This window comes from Erithacus rubecula, assembly GCF_903797595.1.
Source record: "Erithacus rubecula genome assembly, chromosome: 22".
In the NCBI taxonomy this organism is placed as follows: Eukaryota; Metazoa; Chordata; class Aves; order Passeriformes; family Muscicapidae; genus Erithacus; species Erithacus rubecula.
In genome coordinates, this window is record NC_136674.1 from 5,968,932 (window position 1) to 5,987,437 (window position 18,506).

Sequence of the window (18,506 nt, forward strand, 5' to 3'; positions counted from 1 at the left end):
CACACCACAGCAGACACACTGTGCCCAACCAGCTCTTTGCCCTCGGTGAAAACTCCCTCCTCCCACCCAGGCACAGGACCCCACAGGTCCTTTCATGCCTTTTGGTCCCGTCTGTACCCCTTGGACACAGCTGGAGTGAACCCCAGTTCTCTGTTTATCACTTCTTCCACTTTTTAACTATTCAAACAACTTCAGGAGAAATCACAGTTTTCCAGCTGCCACCACCCCGCCAGATCATTATTTGTAATTACCACCCTGATCTTAGAAAAAGCATCATAAATCCACATACCTGTTTGATATTTTCTCTCCAGTATAAAGATGGAATCCCAGAAATATCTGCCCTCTTTTGAAATAAACAAAGGAGCTGTCTAGTTACTTAAAAAATGTTTAAAAATAACGTTTGAAATTAATATTACTGGTAAGATGTGATGGAGATAAGGCAGGAATTTTTTCTTTAGGAGAGATCTTGCTTAGTAAATTTTTTTAAAAAATTAAAAAGGGGGAAGAAAATGGATCTCATCCATCAACAGAACAGGTCCAGCCTGTCATCTCTCTGCATTTTGGGGGCTGCTGCTGCTGGGTTACAGCAGGATGGCAGCCCTGCAACCCATCCTGGGACAGACCATCCCCAAAGCAAAGGAGAAAGAGAGGGAGCAGGAGAATCAGAGGAAGAAGAAGCAGAAAGAGGAGAGGAGAGGGAAGACCACTAAGAAGACATGGCCGGGAGGGAATGGCTCGGGTTTCAGGGAGGCAGGCAGGGACACATCCTTAAATTGGGTGCTGGCAGAGACTGGGCTACGCCTCGAGGGGAAGGAAGAAGCTTTTTCAGAGGATTTGGCCTTTTCAGCTCCTTCCCACCTCCCTCCTCGTCTGTCTGAGTGCCCACCTGGAGAGGAAGTCAGCAATAACCATCTGGCTGGAAATGCTTCTGTCGGTGCCTGAGCCAGCACAGGGATGCAGCAGGAGGGGATGGTTCTGTCCTCCTTCCCTGCTTGGGGGTCTTGGAGACCTGATCCTTGGGCAAACTATGGTCTTCCTTGCCTGTTCCTAGGCAAGCAACTACCTTTAGAAGTCCCTTTTACAGAACTTTTCCTGTCTGATCGTCCAAGGCATCTCAGCACAGGTGAGGGATGTCCTAAGGCTGGAAACCTTCCCCATCCATCTCCACCACCTCCTGCTCTATACATTCATGTTGTCTGCTTCTAACCAGGGCATCTCTTTATTTTAAAAAGAATTGTGTATATTTAATAATTTTTAACTATTACAGCCTTTTAACCATTTTAACCATAATTGCAAGTAAAAGCCAGATAATGTGAGACTCTTGGGTCTCCACAGCCTTGAAGGCCACTGAAAAGGAACCTCCAAACATGCTGGGTTTCCCAGTCTTATGAATTCTTAAGTTCCCCAGCAATTTTTGGTGCTTTTGGCTTTGGTGTGCTTTTTGTGCTTTGAACAAGTTGATTTTATGAGCCACAGGATTTCTGCTCTCATTCTCATGGGAGGCAGAATTTGCCTTGTGGCTCTTGCTGCTGGATTTTTCACTTGTTCCTATGCAAAGCCCAGACCTCCAAATGCCCTAAAAAGCCTGGGTTTTGTATTTTAGCTCTGCACAAAGCCAGCTCTGGCTACAACAGTCGCCAACTGCTTCTGCTGTTCCTTTCTTGCAGGGATTTAGTAATTAGCAATTAGGCACTTTTATTTCCCAGTAGCAGAAAAGTTCTAATTAACCAGATCATGAGCACAAGTTTCAAAGGTGCCTTTTAAGTCTGTTTTGCCTAAACTTTGACAAACTCCCCGCTGTCCTGGCTGTCTGCCAGGGCCATGGACTGGGAATCATCAGCTCCAGCATCAATCCACATCCAGATTTTGCAGGAGCATAACATGGACATGCAGGAATAAGATGCTCTCCACCCTGTCCAGGATTTCTCTGGGGCAGCATCTCAGCCTTTCTCCATGTCTACATCGTTCCTGCATGTGCTTTGAGTGGCTTGGCAGTATCAGGCTAGGGGATTACACTGCTCTGAAGGAAAGAAAACACAGCCAGCCTTATTCAAGGAGCAGCCACAACATAAGAAAGGCTAATTATAAAATTCCACAGGACAGCAAGGCTGTTCTCTTGTGTGCCAGGAGAAAAAGAAGCTCTTTTTGTGCTTCCTGATGGTCCTGCTGCCCAGTCAGGCAGGGACACTCTGGGACACTCCAGAGATGCTCATAGGAGAGAAGCTTCTGGAGGGGTCAGGGCTATCCCCACATCCACTCAGCAGCTGCCACCTGCCACAGGCAGCATCTGCTGCAGCTTCCTATGGCAGTGAGTGGCATCTTCAGCAGACTTCTTTTCTGGCAACAGTTTGGCCACAAATGGCTCACAAAACTGCAGAAAATACAAGGCCTCCAGGAAAAAAAAAAAAACCAAACAAAAAAACCCCAACAACCAAAAAAACAAAAAACAAAAAAACAAACCCAACCAAACAAAAAAACTCAAAAAATAAAAGAAAAAAAATCAAAAACCAAAACAAACAAACAAAAAAAAAAAGCAAAACCAAAAATCTCAAACTGATTTCCCTTTTTGATTAGTTGGGAAAATACAGAGAGGAGAGATAAACTCATTTATCCAGGCTATACCATGACCAGGAAATGCATTGGAGATGTAAAGAAGAGCCTGGTGCTGTATGAAAAAGCCATAAGCTGAAACAAAAGGCATCTTCTTGCTGCCAGGAGGGAAACACAGGGCTAAGAACACCAGTTGCTCTTTTGAGCTATTAGTTGCTGTACAAAGAATGAAAGAATTTCCCTGCTGATTGCTGAGCTAAATCACCAGGTATTTAGGGGCTCCTGCTGCTGCTTTCACTTTGGGGAACACGACAAATGCAGCAGGATGGAGCCTCCTCTCCTTCCTCTACTCCTCCTGCTGCTGCTGGGTACAGCAGTGATGGGATCCACCAGTGTGGGGTCCTGGGAGCCCCCAGCCCCAAACCAGCCTGTGTCCAGCGGCATTTGGAGAAGGAAAAGATGTAAATCCAGTACAAGACCATTTTGGTTCTCTTTCCTGACATCAAGCCCCGCCTCATTCCACTGGAGCTGTGCTATTTGGGAACCACGAGATAATTTTCAGAGGTTTTCTGACAGGTTATAAGTACTGAAGGAAGGGCAGGGCTGAGGAAAGAGCAGTGGAAGCCCACAGAGAGGCTCAGCATTGCCCTGAGCTGCAGCAAGCTGGAGCTCGGGGACAGGTACCCATCCCCTCCCCAGACAAAATCACCTTTGTTCCTCCCTAATCTGCTTCCTGCCCGTGCTGCAGAAAGCACCTCAGGCAGGTGGGAAGGAGCAGCCCAAGGACGCGGTGCTGACAGGAGGGCAGCAGACCCATGCCATGGGCTCCGGCTGCCATCCCGGGCTGGGGAGGAGCAGGAACGGATCGCAGCGGGGTGAGGGGATGGGAAACAGGGAGCCGGGTGCCCTCTGTCACCAAAGGCACTCGTTGTGGACCAGAAAATTCCTATTTCTGCTTGTCATTACCTCCGGGGGTGAAACTTCAGCTGGCAGCAGGATCCTGTGAGAAAACAGCCATATATATGTGCAGGTGTTTATATAGATGTATTTAGTTTTATGACTTGTCCATTGGGACCAGCACTTGCTGGCTTCTCTGCCAGCCCTGGGGAATTCATGCATCCCACTCCTGCTGCAGCATCGCTGCTGTGAGATGGGACTGCTGCAATCTCAGGGCTTTTAGATTCACCCCCACAGAGCACAAACTGTGCCAAAGTGGGTGATTGGGAAGTGATGACCCGTGCGGGGACAGCCAGGCTGACAAGACAGATGGGGTGGACATCGCTGCCTGCCAGTGCAGGAACCTGCGTGGGATGGAGAAGCCGTGGCCGAGCCTGATGCTGCATGGGTTGGAAGGGACCTCGAAAGGCTCATTTAGCTCCAGGAAAGCTGCGGAGGGATGGATGGATGGATGGATGGATGGATGGATGGATGGATGGATGGATGGATGGATGGATGGATGGATGGATGGATCGCTGCCCCGTCGGCTGCCGCGCTGCTGAGTGTGCACTAGGTGGCACGCAGCTGCAGGGAGAAGCGCCTGCGACAGCGGGGAGAGGCTTGGATTCGGGGAGAAACAGGAAAGCTCCACTGGGAAAAGCAGGCAGAAGGCAGAGAGGGATGAGTTCTGCCTCTAATTAGCCCTAATGGCGAGGTGAGTGCAGCCAGAGCAGGTGAGACAGGAACACAACCCGGAGGATTCGGTTCCAGAGTTTCCCAGCTGGATTTAGCAAAGGCAGGGATGGAGAGAGGCTTTAGATTGGGTTGAGGATGGCAGGAAAAGGGCAGGGGTTTCAACTGAGAATAGTAAATTTAGGATTGACATAAGGAATGAATGTTTTATGATGAGAGTGGTGAGGCCCTAGTACAGGTTGCCCAGAGAAGATATGGATACTGGACATGTTCAAGGTCAGGGTATGTGAGGCTTGGAGAAACCTGGGATGGTGGAAGGTGTCCCTGCCCATAGCAGGGGGTTGGAACAACCTGGGCTGGTCCCTTCCAACATAAACTGTTCAAGATTCCATGATATCCCCAGAGAAGGCAGGCAGTGGAGCACAGAGAGCTGAGCTGAGCCCATGGGGCATCTCCCACTACCAGCAGGGATGTGGAACATGTCCCTCTCAGCAGGAAAATCCCAGGGGTTGGACAACAAGGTCACCCAGCAGGAGGGAGATGCTCACGCCAGATCCATCCCTTCTTTGTCTAACTCATCCCTAGCAGGAACCAGCAGCAGCTGCTGCAGAGGAAAATGAAAAGAAATTTCACCTATTATCCTTTGCCTGCAGAGGAATTTCTTCCTAATTCCTGTCACTTTGGGTTTGTCTGCTCAGGGAAATTAATTTGAAATCGAGTGGGCTGTGAATTCAAAGTGCTGCAGCAATCCCAGCAGAGCTTGGACAGGCAGCTTCCTAAGTGGCCAGGCTATTCCCTGGAGCACCAGGCTAAGCCTGGCAATTTAACAGAGCCTCAAGCATCAGGTTTTGTAGACATTAGAGTAGGACCTCGAGCCAAAACCGTGTGAGAGGGAGAGAAATTAATTCAACAGCCTTCCAGCACCACTGCAAGAAAAGGAGCAGGGGGAAGGCAAATATTTGGCTGGTTACCCCAGTGTGTGGATGGATCAGTCAGGAGATGATGCCACATTGGAGGACTCAGTGCTCTGCATACTGATTTGGGGAGCATGCAGAGAGGGATGTGGGAAAGAACAGCATGGGCAAAAAGGGATCCAGCTGAAAAATAAAAAAGCATAAGGGACTATGTTAAAATCTGGGGATCATTAAGGTAAAAGTCATGTAAAATATAAATTATTTTTGCAGGCAGCAAGGATTGTGAGGTCTGCAACACTGTGAAAACAGAATCCTTAGGGACAGCAGGATACAGAGATTCAGCTTTTAGACTCTGGGATCATTGAGGATCTTTACAGCCACCCTCAGACAGAGCAGTTGGAGGAAGTTGTGCAGTGGGGTCTGACAGGCTCTGCTGGTCACCAGACCCCAGATTCACGTTGCCCATGGCTCTGTTAACCCCTTTCAGGCTGTTGGACCATGGACCAACCTGTGGAATACAGGACAAATGATGGAGAGGTGTGAGAAAGGGGAGACTGAGGACCAGCCATGCATTTGTACTGCTGAAATTACCTACCTCAGCCACTCACTGTGCCTGGCAAAACCTTCCAGGGACCCTGATGCAAGATTAGATCATGAATCCCTGAAAAAAAAAAAAAAAATTAACAAAGGCAATACAATTTAAGACTCTTCTCACAGCTCAGCCACCACCTGACTGGTTTATCTCCTCTGTACAGCCCTTCCCTCCACCCAGGAGCTGCACCCAATTCACCTCTGCTCTCCTCCACCCTGCAGCCCTTATCAGTAGAACCCTTCAGCCCCGGAGCATCACCCTGAGCCCTCTCCCATCCTCCCTCACCAGTCAGGACTCCTCACTGGGAGCATCCCCTTATCTCCCAGCCATGCCATAAAGGTCTGCAAGACTTGCTAGAAACCTTTCTTCATCATCCTCAAATCTCCCTGAAACCTTTTCCTACTTAGGATCACAGGATATTTAATACCTGTCCACCCATGCAACCACAAGGATCACATAGTCTGCTCCCAGCAGCACGTTATGAAGCATTCCTATCTATTTTTCAAGAAGAAAAAAACCCTTTGCATTGCTCTCCAGTTTCTAATTACAGCCGCAGGAGACAGGAATCCCAAGCACCTGAGTTGTAAATGTGAATCTTATTGCTTAAGCAGACACATTACAAGCAGGCTATCAATCACTTCTGGCAATTATTAGTACTTTGTGAGTAATTTGAGCTCAAGTATGTGACAGCCTCATCCATCCTGGAGCAGAGAAATCCATGGGCATTTGCATATGAGGCTGAGTGTGGGGGGATGCAGCTCTGGAGGGTTTTCACTGGAGCTGTCATGGTTATGTGCTTGGCATTGTATATTTTGGGATAAAAAACAACTTTATTCAGGCTCTGTAAAAATGAGTCTCATGTATTTAACCCTGGAAGAAGAGTTTTATAATATCCCTCCATTCCTACAGTATAAAGTAGGAATATATGTTATTTTTTGCTGTAAGTACTACAAACATAATGTTCTTTATTTTATAAGCCTTTTGGGGCAGGTGTATCAGGGCATGGGTGAATCAATACTGCTGGGTGTAAAGTCCAGGGAGGTTTCAAGTCATTTGATAAGGACTGTTGAACACTTCCTGTTTCAGAAGAAATTATGGTGATCTTAAGGGTCCTTTCCAACCTAAATGATTCTCTGGTTCTGTGGTTCTTTAATCACTGCTGCCAAGCTCTTGGTGGAGGTCCCAGGAAAGGGGAAAACCCCTGGTGAGGTCTGATCTACCTCTGAGAGCATGAAGAAGTGATCCAGAACCCTCCAAGATGCGCCAGGATCAAAAGAATCCCTAAATAAACACACACATCTTGCAGGGGGGGTGATGGAGGTGCAGCCTCCAGGAGGGAGCAGCACTGTGTTCTTGGAGAGATCTGTGGCACGTGGGGCTGTGTTCCACCATCCTCATCCCAAACAAGGAACAGGCATCTCCAGGGCTTTGCTTTGGATCACACACACACACAGATCCCATCACACACATGGGCACACTCACACTCACACTCAGAATCCCCTGCACACACACAGCATCTCACCCTCCCAGTACTACACATGCTCACACTCACAAGGACAATATCAAACTCATATGGACAATATCACACTCAAAGTCTATCACACACTCAATATCATACAATATCACCCACTGTCACACTCACACTCATGACTATCTCACACTCACTATCACATGCACAGTCACTAACACTCACAGTCACACACTCACTGTCATGTGGTATCACACACACTCATTATTACACACTCCTTATCACATTCAGTCTTGCACACTTGCCCCCATTATTATCACACACATTATCACACTCTTATCATTATCACACTCATAAGCACACGCACACTCTACACACTTATAATTACACCCATTGCCACACTCATTATCACTATCACACACTTCTAATCGCATTCGGTCCTGCACATAGTCTCACATTCACACTCATTGTCACCCTCACTATCAAACAGCCATTACCACACTCAGTCCCGAATACTCACACTCGTTACCACACTCATTAACACACTCATTAACACACTCATTACCACACTCATTATCACTATCACATGCTCATTATCACTATCACCTGCTTATAAGCACACTCGGTCCCGTACACTCACACTCATTACCACACCCATTATCACCCTAATTAACACCATCACACGCTCATTGTCACTATCACACGCCCATTACCACGCTCGGTCCCGTACACGCACACTCATTACCACACTCATTACCACATTCATTATCACCTTCATTAACACACTCATTATCACTTTCACACGCTCATTATCACTATTACACGCCCATTACCACGCTCGGTCCCGTGCACGCACACGCATTACCACACCCATTACCACACTCATTCTCACACTCATTATCACTTTCACACGCTCATTGTCACCATCACACGCCCATTACCACGCTCGGTCCCTCACCGCCTCACGCTCACCGTACTCTCCCTCACGCCTCCACCAATCCCGTCCCTCCCTCCCCCCTGGCCCCGCCCCCGGCCCCGCCCCCTCTCCCCGCCGCTGCCCGGTGTGCGCACGCGCGGAGGTTCCGTGGCCGCGGGCCGGGAGCGGCAGCGCCGGGCCCTGCGAAGGGTGAGGGGTGACGGCACCGGGGCACAGCGGCGCCGGGACGGGGGTGGGTTCAGCTGGGCTGGGCTTGGCTTGGCTTCGCGGGACGTGCACCCCCGGGCGCGCACCTCCGCTACCCGGTTCCTTGTGCCGTTCGTGAGGGACTGCCCGGCCGTTGCGTCCGCTTCGGGCCGACCTGCTTTGGCGTCCCGTCAGCCTGGGGACGCGGGCGCTGTTCCCTTCGCACTAGGCCCCGGCCCCTCCGCAGCTCCCGGGGCGGTCGGTGCCGCCGGGACACTCACGGGGCACGGGGGTGTCGGTGTTACCGGGGGAGCCAGCAGGCGGCTGCGGTGGGTGGCGGTGCTGCCGAGGCCCCGGGGCCGGGGCAGCTCCCTGGAGGGTGGGTGACCTCAGGCGGGACCGGCTTGGCCGTTCCGGAGCTCCAGGAGCTGCTGCCGCCAACCGAAACCTTTGGCGGAGCTGGAGGGGCCCTGCAGATCGTGCCCGGTTCTCAGCTCACAAGTCAGTGATCTCCCCGCAAATAAATAACCCGCCTGGGTGCTCAGAAAGACCCGGGAGTGGTCGCGTTGGACTCAAGGTGTGGTGAGATCCCGTGTCTGGGTGTACCTGCCTCAGTTTTTCTATTCACCCGTGCCCCAAACCGGCCCTCGGCTTGCCAGGCTAACGCTTTGTTCCTCCTCGGTTGCCGCCTGTATTTTCCCCCTCCGAGGGGAACTTGCTTAAAAGCTTGTTTTGAATGGAAGAAGTCCAGGTTTGGAGCAGCCGCGTTTGTTCCTTGTTTTGGCTGTCAACCCCGCCACCTCGTGCCGTGAGGATCAGCAGAGGCTGGGAGAGGGCCGGACTGGGATGGATCTGCGTGCGTGGAGTTACTGCTGTGTCCCTTCTCTAGTGCCGAGCTGTGTTCTTTCTCTTTAGTTAGTGCTAATCGGTGCTGGGTGCTCGTGTAAGGAAAGGTGTGTTTGGGTATGAATTACCTGGCAACAGCATCCAACCCTGTTTTGCTGTGCCCAGAAGTGCAGCTCAGCTGGTGTGGGGGCCCTGGCTGGGTGTTTTGGGGTCGGGGGAGGGCTCAGAGCACCTGTAATGCTGCTCCAGTCGTGTCCCCTGCACACGGTCACGTTTTACTGCAGCCCTGTCACCGCCCTGTGCTTTGTGTGCTCTCCTAATCCCTGTGTAATCTCTTCCCATGGGGTCTGTGTTGCCCTCCCAGTCCTGTCTCTCAAAGTGGTGTCATGATGCTTAACAATCCCTCCTGGGCCCTCTCTTTTCTGAATAACCTGCTGAAAAGTCTCTATTTTACCAATCTGGTGACTTTTATTTTTAATTCAGCCCAGCTCAAGAGCTCCCAAGGCTCTTTTTCTTTTCCAGGTACGAGCTTGCATTTCATGAAAACTTTTATCAGCGCTGGTAATTCAAGTTCAGAAACTTAAAAAAGGAGTTGGCATTTTTAGAAATCATCTCAGAGCCATGAATTTTAAGATCCTGCATTTAAAGTGAAAGAAAATTCTGCTTTCTGGAAGTAGAACAGAGAATTAAACACAGCTTTCAAAGGCTTTAATTCATATTCTCCAGCCTTCTCACCACCATTTGCTGGAGTTTGAGGAGCAGGGAGTAAAATTGTTGGAAAACACATCTAACATGCACTCAATTTTTTTTTTCCTGTCCAAGTCCACAATTAAAACCATGTGGACAGATGTTTCAGAGATTGTGCTGGGTATGAAGTTCCAACCAAACAAATCCAAACTCAAACTCTGAGTCCATGTTAACAAATGCCTTCAAAGTGGAAGGCATCTGGCTGGAATATTTAAGTCTGCACTTGAATTAGTCAGGGTTCACTGGAGAAAGGATGGCCCAAAGGATTTCTGACTGGAGCCACTACTGTTTGGTGAATAAGAGCCTTTTAGGGTTGATGTGAATCTCAGCTTTTTAAGGTATTTTTAAAGCATGAGGTGAAGCGTTCTAGTCCATGGGATTTGAGTAAAGACGTGAGCTGGGATGTGTAACACATCCCAAACCACATCCCACTCTTCCCCAAACCCTTTCTGCTGTGCTGTAATGCTGAACACTGTACAAGCAGCTCCAGTATTGAACTGCTCAGCTTCTAACATTTGTGTGCTGCTGAATTCTGAAAGAGAAGTCAGGAATTGCAACTTTAGGCCTTTTCTTTCTCGTTGGCCATAACTCCAGGACTTGTGTAATTCTGGTTTACTGATGCTCTCCCGCATTCCTGCCTTCCCAATCCATGCAAACAGCTGCTGGCCCCAGCAGCTTTCAGCAAGAACTGGCAGGAGGCTGAAATACGCCCCTCGCTCCTCCTTTGGAGCAGCAGTCCCAGCACAGGAAATATTTTTCCACTCTGATGGGGAAGTGGAAGTTGGAGCACGCGACTCTCAGGTGCAGCCAGCCCGGGTCCCTTCAGGTGTGGTCTGCAGGATTCACAGCATCGCTGCCACGCTGGCCTGAGGGACAGGCTGTTGTCACCCAGCTCTTACCCCAGCGAGTGTGAGGTGCACGGGAAGGAGGTGGCTTTTCTGCTGCAGTGTCCGCTTGTTTGCATTTCCTGCTGCTGTTTCAGAAAGGAAGGAAAACGAATCGCTCGCTCTCTCCTCATAGCCTCTCTCTTCTCTGCTCTGCGTGTGGCTGTAGATGAATATTTGGTAACAACTTTGGGGGGGGGAAAGGCGTTGGTTCTGTAATTGGGGGTTCAGAGCACTAGTGCAGATGGGTGGGACATAAAATGCCACGGGCTGGCTTTTGTTCTGAGTCAGCTCGGACCTTGCTGGTGGTCCTTGAGCTGGAAAAGTGTTGGTGTGAAAACTGCCATAAGAATAAGTGGTAGAGGCAGGTGTTGGATTTGATAGCCTAAGTCTTAATTTGCTGTTTTGAGCAGTAAAATAACTGTCACTGGTATGTTAGGCAAGAATGGATTACAAGGAAAAGATGAATAGCAGAGACCAGGGTGGGGTCGTGGTGATCCGGAGCTGTTTGTCACCGAGCCCAGTTGAGCTGGGGGTGTTGTGTAAAAATCTCCGAGCAGCTCACAAGCTAATTTACACCGAATTCCTGGGGAAACTGTTGCCTTCCTCTTACAAATGCAGACGTGTGGGTGTGTCTGTTCTGCGCTAGCTCTCCCTCTCTGTCTTTTTTAAGCTATCGAGCCACACGGGCATGATGGATGGGACGCTCCATGGAGCGTGGGATCTTCCCCCATCCGGCACGGATGTCATTCTCTGTGCAGATGGCATCCTCCACTGGAAGCCACCCACTGCTGCTCTGCCTCTTGGGAGGCTTGAACTTTTCCATTGGATGGGAAGGAAGCTGACGGCTCCCTGCTGACTGATGGGAGTTAAGCGAGCAATCAATGACGTGAGACCTCAGAAGGGAGAAGGCGAATTTATTTTAAAACAAAATGAGTTTCACTCATTCACAGCCAAACCCACCTACACACGAGCGCCAACGTGGGGATCTCCAAGTGGTTGTCCAGCATTTGGACAGATGTGTGTGCAGATGGTTTGGGCAGGATGCCTTGGAATGACACAACAGACAAGGAATGTCAAATATCAGACCTCTGGTGTCTGTCGGTGATCATGTGGTGCCTTTGGATTTGCTCTTTTTACATCCCTTGGGGGCTGAGAGTGATGATCTCTCCGTGTTGGAATTTATGCACCGTCCTTTGTGTCTATGAGTTCCTATCCTTTCTCTGTTCTTCTCCAGATCGTCTAAGGGCTTGAGTCTGATGCTGATTGTCCCTTGTTTCGAGATGTTCCTTGTTTTCCAACCTGAGAAGCTGCAAATAGGTGTGCTTTGATCTTGAGTACCTACTAAATCAGTGCCCTCAGCACAGGCAGTTGATCGTTCCCTGTGTTCCTCCTTGTTCTCTTGTACTCCTCGCCATCTATTTTTTGCTGGGATCACACTCAACTGAAGAAGTGTGTGTACTGTGATTTGCCAGGAGTCACAGGACTGATCCTGGGCCAGAACTAAGCGATCAGAATCCTGAATGGAGCTGATGATGTAGCCCTGGAGCTCTGATCGGTGTGAAGAGTTTGGGAGCCACTTGTGTAACTCAGTCGTTTCTGTGAATGAGTGTTTGGCCAGCATTTGGCAGCTCATATTGGGGTGCTCAGTTTAATGCTGCCAGGAGCAGTGCTGAGCATGGGGAAGGGCAGAATGGCAGCTTGCCTTGGCACACTGCTGGCTAGTGAGTGTCTGAACTCAGATTATTTATGTGATGTGAATGCGGGGTGGGGAAATTCGGGACATCATTCTCAGCTCCCTGTGCTCTCTGTTTCTTGCTGTAGGTCCTCAGGAGAAAATTATGTAAAGCCAGCACAGTTGCCACTTCCACTCACTGCGTGCCAGAGCTCAGGGAGGAACATGGCAGCAGCTCAGGGAGCGGGGAGCGGCTCAGCCGGGCCGCCCGCCTCCGCCCCGGGCCACAGCAGCAGCTCCACCGCGGTGGCCGTGTGGGAGTGGCAGGATGAGTTTGGCAGGTGGAGGCCGTACCGAGGCAGCGTGTGCAGCTACATCGAGCAGGTGATCCAGGCCTCTCAGCAGAAGGGGCGGCGCTCGGGGTCGGGGCTGCTCAGCAGCATCCCATTGGGACACGCGGATCCTGCCCTGGCTCCCTATGTCATCGACATTCCCAGCTTGACACAGTTCCGGCAGGATACAGGTAAGGGAGCTTCCCCTGCTCTGCTGGTGTGCTTGGGGATAAGTAGGGCCTGGTTCTGTGTGTAAGAGCCCTGCAAAGCTCTGCTGTTGGCTGCCATGCTGGGCTAAGCTCTCTGAGCACATCTGCTGCCCACTGGGGAAAATCTGTGGAGCTGGGTGCAGGCAGACAGCCGTGGTCTCTTCAGGAGCATCATCATGGGACCCCTGGAGCTCCCAGAGCTGGAAACCCCCCCTCCCCCCATCTATGCAAGATCACTTGTGTAAAAAAGCCCTTTTTACGATTCCAACCCTCCTGCTTGAATCCCTTGCTCCCTCTGGAGCTGGAGTACCAGCTGCTTTACCTTGGCATACAGCCCTGCTCAAGCTGCTTGTGAGTGCCTGCAGCCCCCGCACGACACCAAAATGCTGCAGCAGAACATTCCCTCCACTTGTGCTCTATGAGCCTGGGAGAAAGGGCAGGATGGGCTTAACAGCAGAATTGAGACCTGATTTTCATTCTCCTCTCTCCTGGGGTCACTGGGAGTAGCAGTTCAGAATTTGTGGAGATGTTTCCTGCCCTCTTTTGCTCCAGATGTGCTGAGCAGCTGGAGCTTAGAAAAGGGGCAAGGATGGAATGCATGCACTTCATCCCTGGAAAATCCAGGGAGATCCCAAATTACACACCCCAAATGAATGGTGGCTTTGGAAAACTTTCCATCCATCAGTTTCCCCTTTGCCAATGTCTCTCCTATCACTCCAGGATGCAGTTGGGCATCATCCCAAGCTTTAGAGAGGGGCATGTGCTGGTTTCTTGCCAGTTGAAACAGTAAATGAGGAATATTTTTGAATCAACTGCATGATCAGCCAATTCCGGCAGGAAAGGGAAGTGGTTGGAGCAAATGTGAGTGGTCATCACAGCTGCATCCGTTTTTTTTTATTCTGAGTTGGTGACCTTAGGCTGAATTTATCTAGTAGTGTCCTGGGTGAGGTGAGGAGCTTTCTAAGCTGGATGCCTTGGCAGCTGTGCTCAGCTTGGCCTGTTCAGACATCTGGAAGGCCAGCTGAGGCTGGCTTTGAGTGGTACAGCATGGAGCACCAGAGCTGGGACCAGCAGCTGTTTCTTTCCTGGTTTTTTCATGCCAAACTCGTGAAGGAGCCTTCCAGCCTCTGGCCCTTTCAGCCAGCACTCCAACCTATGGACAGCAGTCCTGAGCTGTCTGGTGAAGGTCAGCAGAGAGCCTGTGGGAGGGTGAAATGTGTCCCAGTTTCGTGAATGGGACATTCTTTTCCACAAGTGCAGCTCTCTGTCCTTAGAAGGTTTGTATCTCTTTAGACCCTTGTGAAAGATCTCAAAACACCTAGTGAATATTGTCCATTGTAGGGTGGTTTGGAGCTGTTCATCTCTGGGGGACAGTCCAATTCAATTCTGGAAATGATGTTGGCTGGTATGATCTCATCTTTTCTTGACTTGTTAACAAAAAGGCTGATTCTGCTCCACAGCTCTCCTGCAGTCTTTCCCATTGATCCAAAGGGATGCTGATCAGAGTGGCCAATGCTTTGAACCTCCCTCCACAAATACCTGTGTGCTCTGCAACGTGACTGTTGGAGAAGCTCTCATATCCCCTTTCCATGGCCCAGTTCTAAGCAAAGCTTTTTCTCTCTGCAAGGCTCTGCCTTAAACATGAACCTTTCTGAGCGAGCCGCCAGCTGAACTTTGTCATGTGCTGGAGAAAAGAATCTCTGCAGGAAACATCCCCATGAAAAATCTTTAAACAGTGCAAAAAATAGGCTGTTGTATTCTGCTCATTAGCTATTAGACAGATAAATAGGCTCTTCAAAGGAAGCCAGGGAGAATAACAGGAAGCCAGTGTTAACGGGAGCAGCGTCCCCAGCAGCAGGGAGTGACAGCTGTGGGGGGGGATCTCGTGGGCAGGATTAGCTGTGGGCTTCAGCTGCTGCTCCAGGCAGATTAGCTGGGAGTGAGTGCAGGGGAGCAGCAGGAGTTGTCCTCTCACCACAGCTGTTTGCCCACCCTGGAGAGGAATGCCAGTTTCCCTGCCAGCCTGGGGGAAGGGGGATGTTTTCCAAGTGCATGGTCTTGGTCTTATTGTTGACTCCTAAAAAATCTTTTTTCTACTGCTGTTTGAGGGTGTTAGAAATACAAGTTACTTGCAAGTTCTGCAGTCCTCTTTGTGCTGCTTTTAACTGCCAATGAAGCAGGGGAAGCCTTGCTCATCTCCTGAGAGGTGTCCCACTGGACACCTTGCCTTACTTGTGGTAGCCCCCTTTCTCTGGAATCAGGTCCCCTGCATTCATTTCTAAATGTAATGCATGTCTCAAACATCTCATTCCCAGTCCAGTCCCATCCCATGTCTCCTGCTCAGGAGTTCATTCCTGAAGTTATCCACCTTTTGAGGGTTTATGTTTCTGAAACTTGGCAGGACTTGGATAGGAGCAGTCATTGCTAGAGTTTGCTTTTAGCTGTTTAGTCTGCTTTTCCACTAAGACATCAATTCCAGGCTGGAAAAGTAATCCTGGTTCTGCTGATACTTTCTGCCAGATGAAGATCTGGTCCTACAGGGATCCTGAGCTCCATGGTTGAGCTATTGCTGTGTTTGACTGGCTGCTAGTAGTGTTTTAAGTGTGCTGATAAGATGTTATTTGTTGACTGGTATCACTGGAGAGTCCTGCTCTGCAATAAGCAGGATACTGATGCTTCTCTGGAGCAGAAACACAAGTCCTGGCATTCCTTGGTCTGGCACATTCTGCCTTTGAGAGAGCCTTAGCCCTTGTGTCAGCTCTGGAGCTTCAGCACTGCCAAGATAAGGAAGCACAGTTTTCACAACTATTAGGTACAATAACAGCAGCATGGTCCTCATGCCAGCATGGAGGCAGGCAGAGCCTGAACACAGCAGCAGTTGGATTTTGGCAGTGTGAAGTCCCACGTGGGCTGTCCTCCCTCTTCCTTGGGATGTACTTGTTGGGTGTGAAGCTTGCCTGGCTTGCCTGTGCCCCACAGAGTCTCCAGTGATATCCTGGGGCATTTCTCCTCAGGCTTTGGGTGTGGGTGCCAGTTTTCACTTGGGGTCCTGGGGCATAGTGCCAATAACTTTCCTGACCTCTTTAGAGGCTTAGTTTCTGGTTGGTTTTTTTTCTCTTGGTGCACTTCTTTGAGCTCTTCCTGTGTTGTAACAACTTGCTGCACCCCTGTTCACCTTCACCTTCCTAGATCCCCAGACTTGCTTTTCCCACAGCTTTTTCTGTTCCTCTTTCTGTGTGGGATGCTGCTGAGGCTTTTTCCTGCAGCAGCAGTTTTCACCCTGCTGCAAGAACCCGTTTTTCAAAGAGGTTCAGACCTTTTTCAAAGGTTTCAGAGCTTCTGTCCTGTTGGGTGGCTTCCTTCCCTCTCATTGGGCTGCTGCTTTTTTGAAGTAAGGGATAAAGTACCCAGGAGTGAAGTCATCCTGGAAAGCCAGGCTTCCAGGGGGCTCGAGCTCCAGCTGTCGCTGTCGAGTGACCTTGCAGGACTAGTGTGTTCCATTTCTCTCCCTTTGTCTGAACAGCTGCTCTCTTCAGTTTTCAAGTTACTTCATTGTCTTCCTCTCTCTAGTCTTGCTGTCTCTCCAGCAGTCAGGAGCCTGCAGAAGTTTGCCCTTCTCCAAAGTCCTTGCCCTTGACACTTGAGGGACTTGCCCACTCTCCCAAGACTGAAATTCCCCCAACCCTTGTGTAGCAAAGTGGGTGTTCAGCCCCTTAAGTGCTCCTACAAAGCACTTCCCGATGGTGTCTTGTCTCTATAGTTACTCTGTTGTCAAGGCTGTGGGAGTTGTTTTTTTTTTTTTTTTAACCAGATCTGTGCCTCAGCCTGATTTTTTTTTTTCTTTTTACTTTTTTTTCTTTTTAACGTCAGGGAGGCATATGTGATTACTGTGCCTTTGTGCTCGGGTGTGTCTGTCTGCATCCTCTCTCCTTCCCTCCTTTCCCACCCTTCCTCCTAGCAGCTTTTGAACCTGCTGCCAGCCCACAATCAGATTTGGCAGAGGGACAGGGATCTCGGGGATGTTGCATTTTTCTAAGCTTCACCAGCAAACCCAGCCCTGTTGGGAAGAGAAGCTCTTTTAGCGCCCCTCTTGAGGAACAATGAGAAAGACCACCCCCATGCAGGCAGCACGGATCTGTGCAGAAACAAATCCCAGGGACAGGCCCCTGTTAGTGAGTTCTCTGCTCCCTCGGTGGATGTATTGATTCTCCCCTCCTCTCGCACACAGGGACCATGCGGGCTGTCCGCAGGCACGTCTTCCCTGCGGACTCTGCCGCCGGGCAGGGCGTGGTCTGGGAGTGGCAGAACGACGAGGGCGGGTGGTCCCCGTACGAGATGAGCGTCTGCGTGTTCCTGGAGCAAGCCCGTGCCACCAACCACCAGCGAGTGGATCTGGGGCCTTTGGGCTACAACTATGAAGTTGACTTTGTGGCTCAAGTGCAGACCAACAAGACCTCGAGGTTCCGCCGCAGCGTTCAGAGACGTTTGGACTCCCCGTACCCGGTGACCACCTCCACCACACCCCTTCACACAGGGGTGGGATGTTCTTGCCAGCAGTGCTGGCCCAACAGTGGGACTGGTCCCATCACCACACGCTACCGTCACTCCATGACAAACTTGCCCAACTCTTCCACTACTCATCAGGTTCCTGGGAGGACAGCATCAGTAAATTCTTCCAACGTCGGCTTCGTGCCCTATAACAAACCCACTTTGACTGGAGCAAGGTCAACACCAAGACTCAATGCACAGAGCACCTTGGTTTTGGCTCAGCCTGGGAGCCTCAGTCCAGCACTGGCAGCATCTAATGGAGTCAGGTACAGATCCTGTTTCACCTTTAAATATCATATGTGTGTCCAAGAGATCTCCTGTGCTCAGTTCTGCCTTATCCAGGAGCCTCTCTGTCCCAGAGGACTTTACAAGGGTCTTCTCCCTAGGAGGGAGAGGTTTGTACCTGCATATCCAGTACAGTGGATGAAAAGACTTCCCTTCTGCTTTCTACCTCTTTTCTTCCCATTTGAAATATGGTCCCTGTCTACAGTCTCCCTGAACCACAGGGGAATTCACTCAGGTTGAGATTCTGAAGGTTTGAGAAAATTAATAGTGAGCAGTGGTATTTTGGTTTAGTTTAAAAAGCAGCTTTGAGGGAGACTCAGTGAAATAAAAGGGCACTTGTAAACACATTTATTTAATTCAAATTAGGCAGTAGAGTGGAACACTGCTCTGCATTCTAAGCTCTTCCCCTTCAAGGGGGGCCCACAGGACTCATTGCATGTAGCTGAGATCTCATGAACTCTGTGTCAGAATCAGATGTCCAGACTAGTTTTCAGGCTAAGTGGTGATGAAGAGCAGAACTGCCACTGGATCCATTTTCACTGTGGCTCTTCTCTGACAGGGCTGGAACCAGTGTGCATCTCTCAGCCCAGGATTCCAGCTCCCATCAGCTCTAGCCAAAGGAGGGTGTTGTGTTTGCACCTTACTTGTGGGGGAGGAAGAGCTTCACTTCTCTTCAGGCCTTTTGGTTGCTGCCAGCTCAATGA

The 18,506-nt window shown here is 50.1% G+C and overlaps 1 protein-coding gene across 3 annotated transcripts in view; it reads left to right on the forward strand.

Annotated features, from left to right (window-relative positions):
• The first annotated feature begins 8,182 nt into the window (after positions 1-8,182).
• Positions 8,183-18,506, forward strand: part of DTX2 (deltex E3 ubiquitin ligase 2) — a 33,908-nt gene continuing 23,584 nt past the window's right edge. For 2 of the 3 annotated variants that reach the window (XM_079325237.1, XM_079325239.1), the window contains exons 1-3: positions 10,908-10,933; positions 12,578-12,951; positions 17,198-17,783. In XM_079325237.1, the coding sequence (XP_079181363.1) occupies positions 10,923-10,933; positions 12,578-12,951; positions 17,198-17,783 (971 nt within the window). In that variant the 5' untranslated portion in view covers positions 10,908-10,922. Of the gene's footprint in view, positions 8,280-10,907; positions 10,934-12,577; positions 12,952-17,197; positions 17,784-18,506 lie in introns of those variants that run through there. The other variant, XM_079325238.1, reaches the window with a different exon arrangement.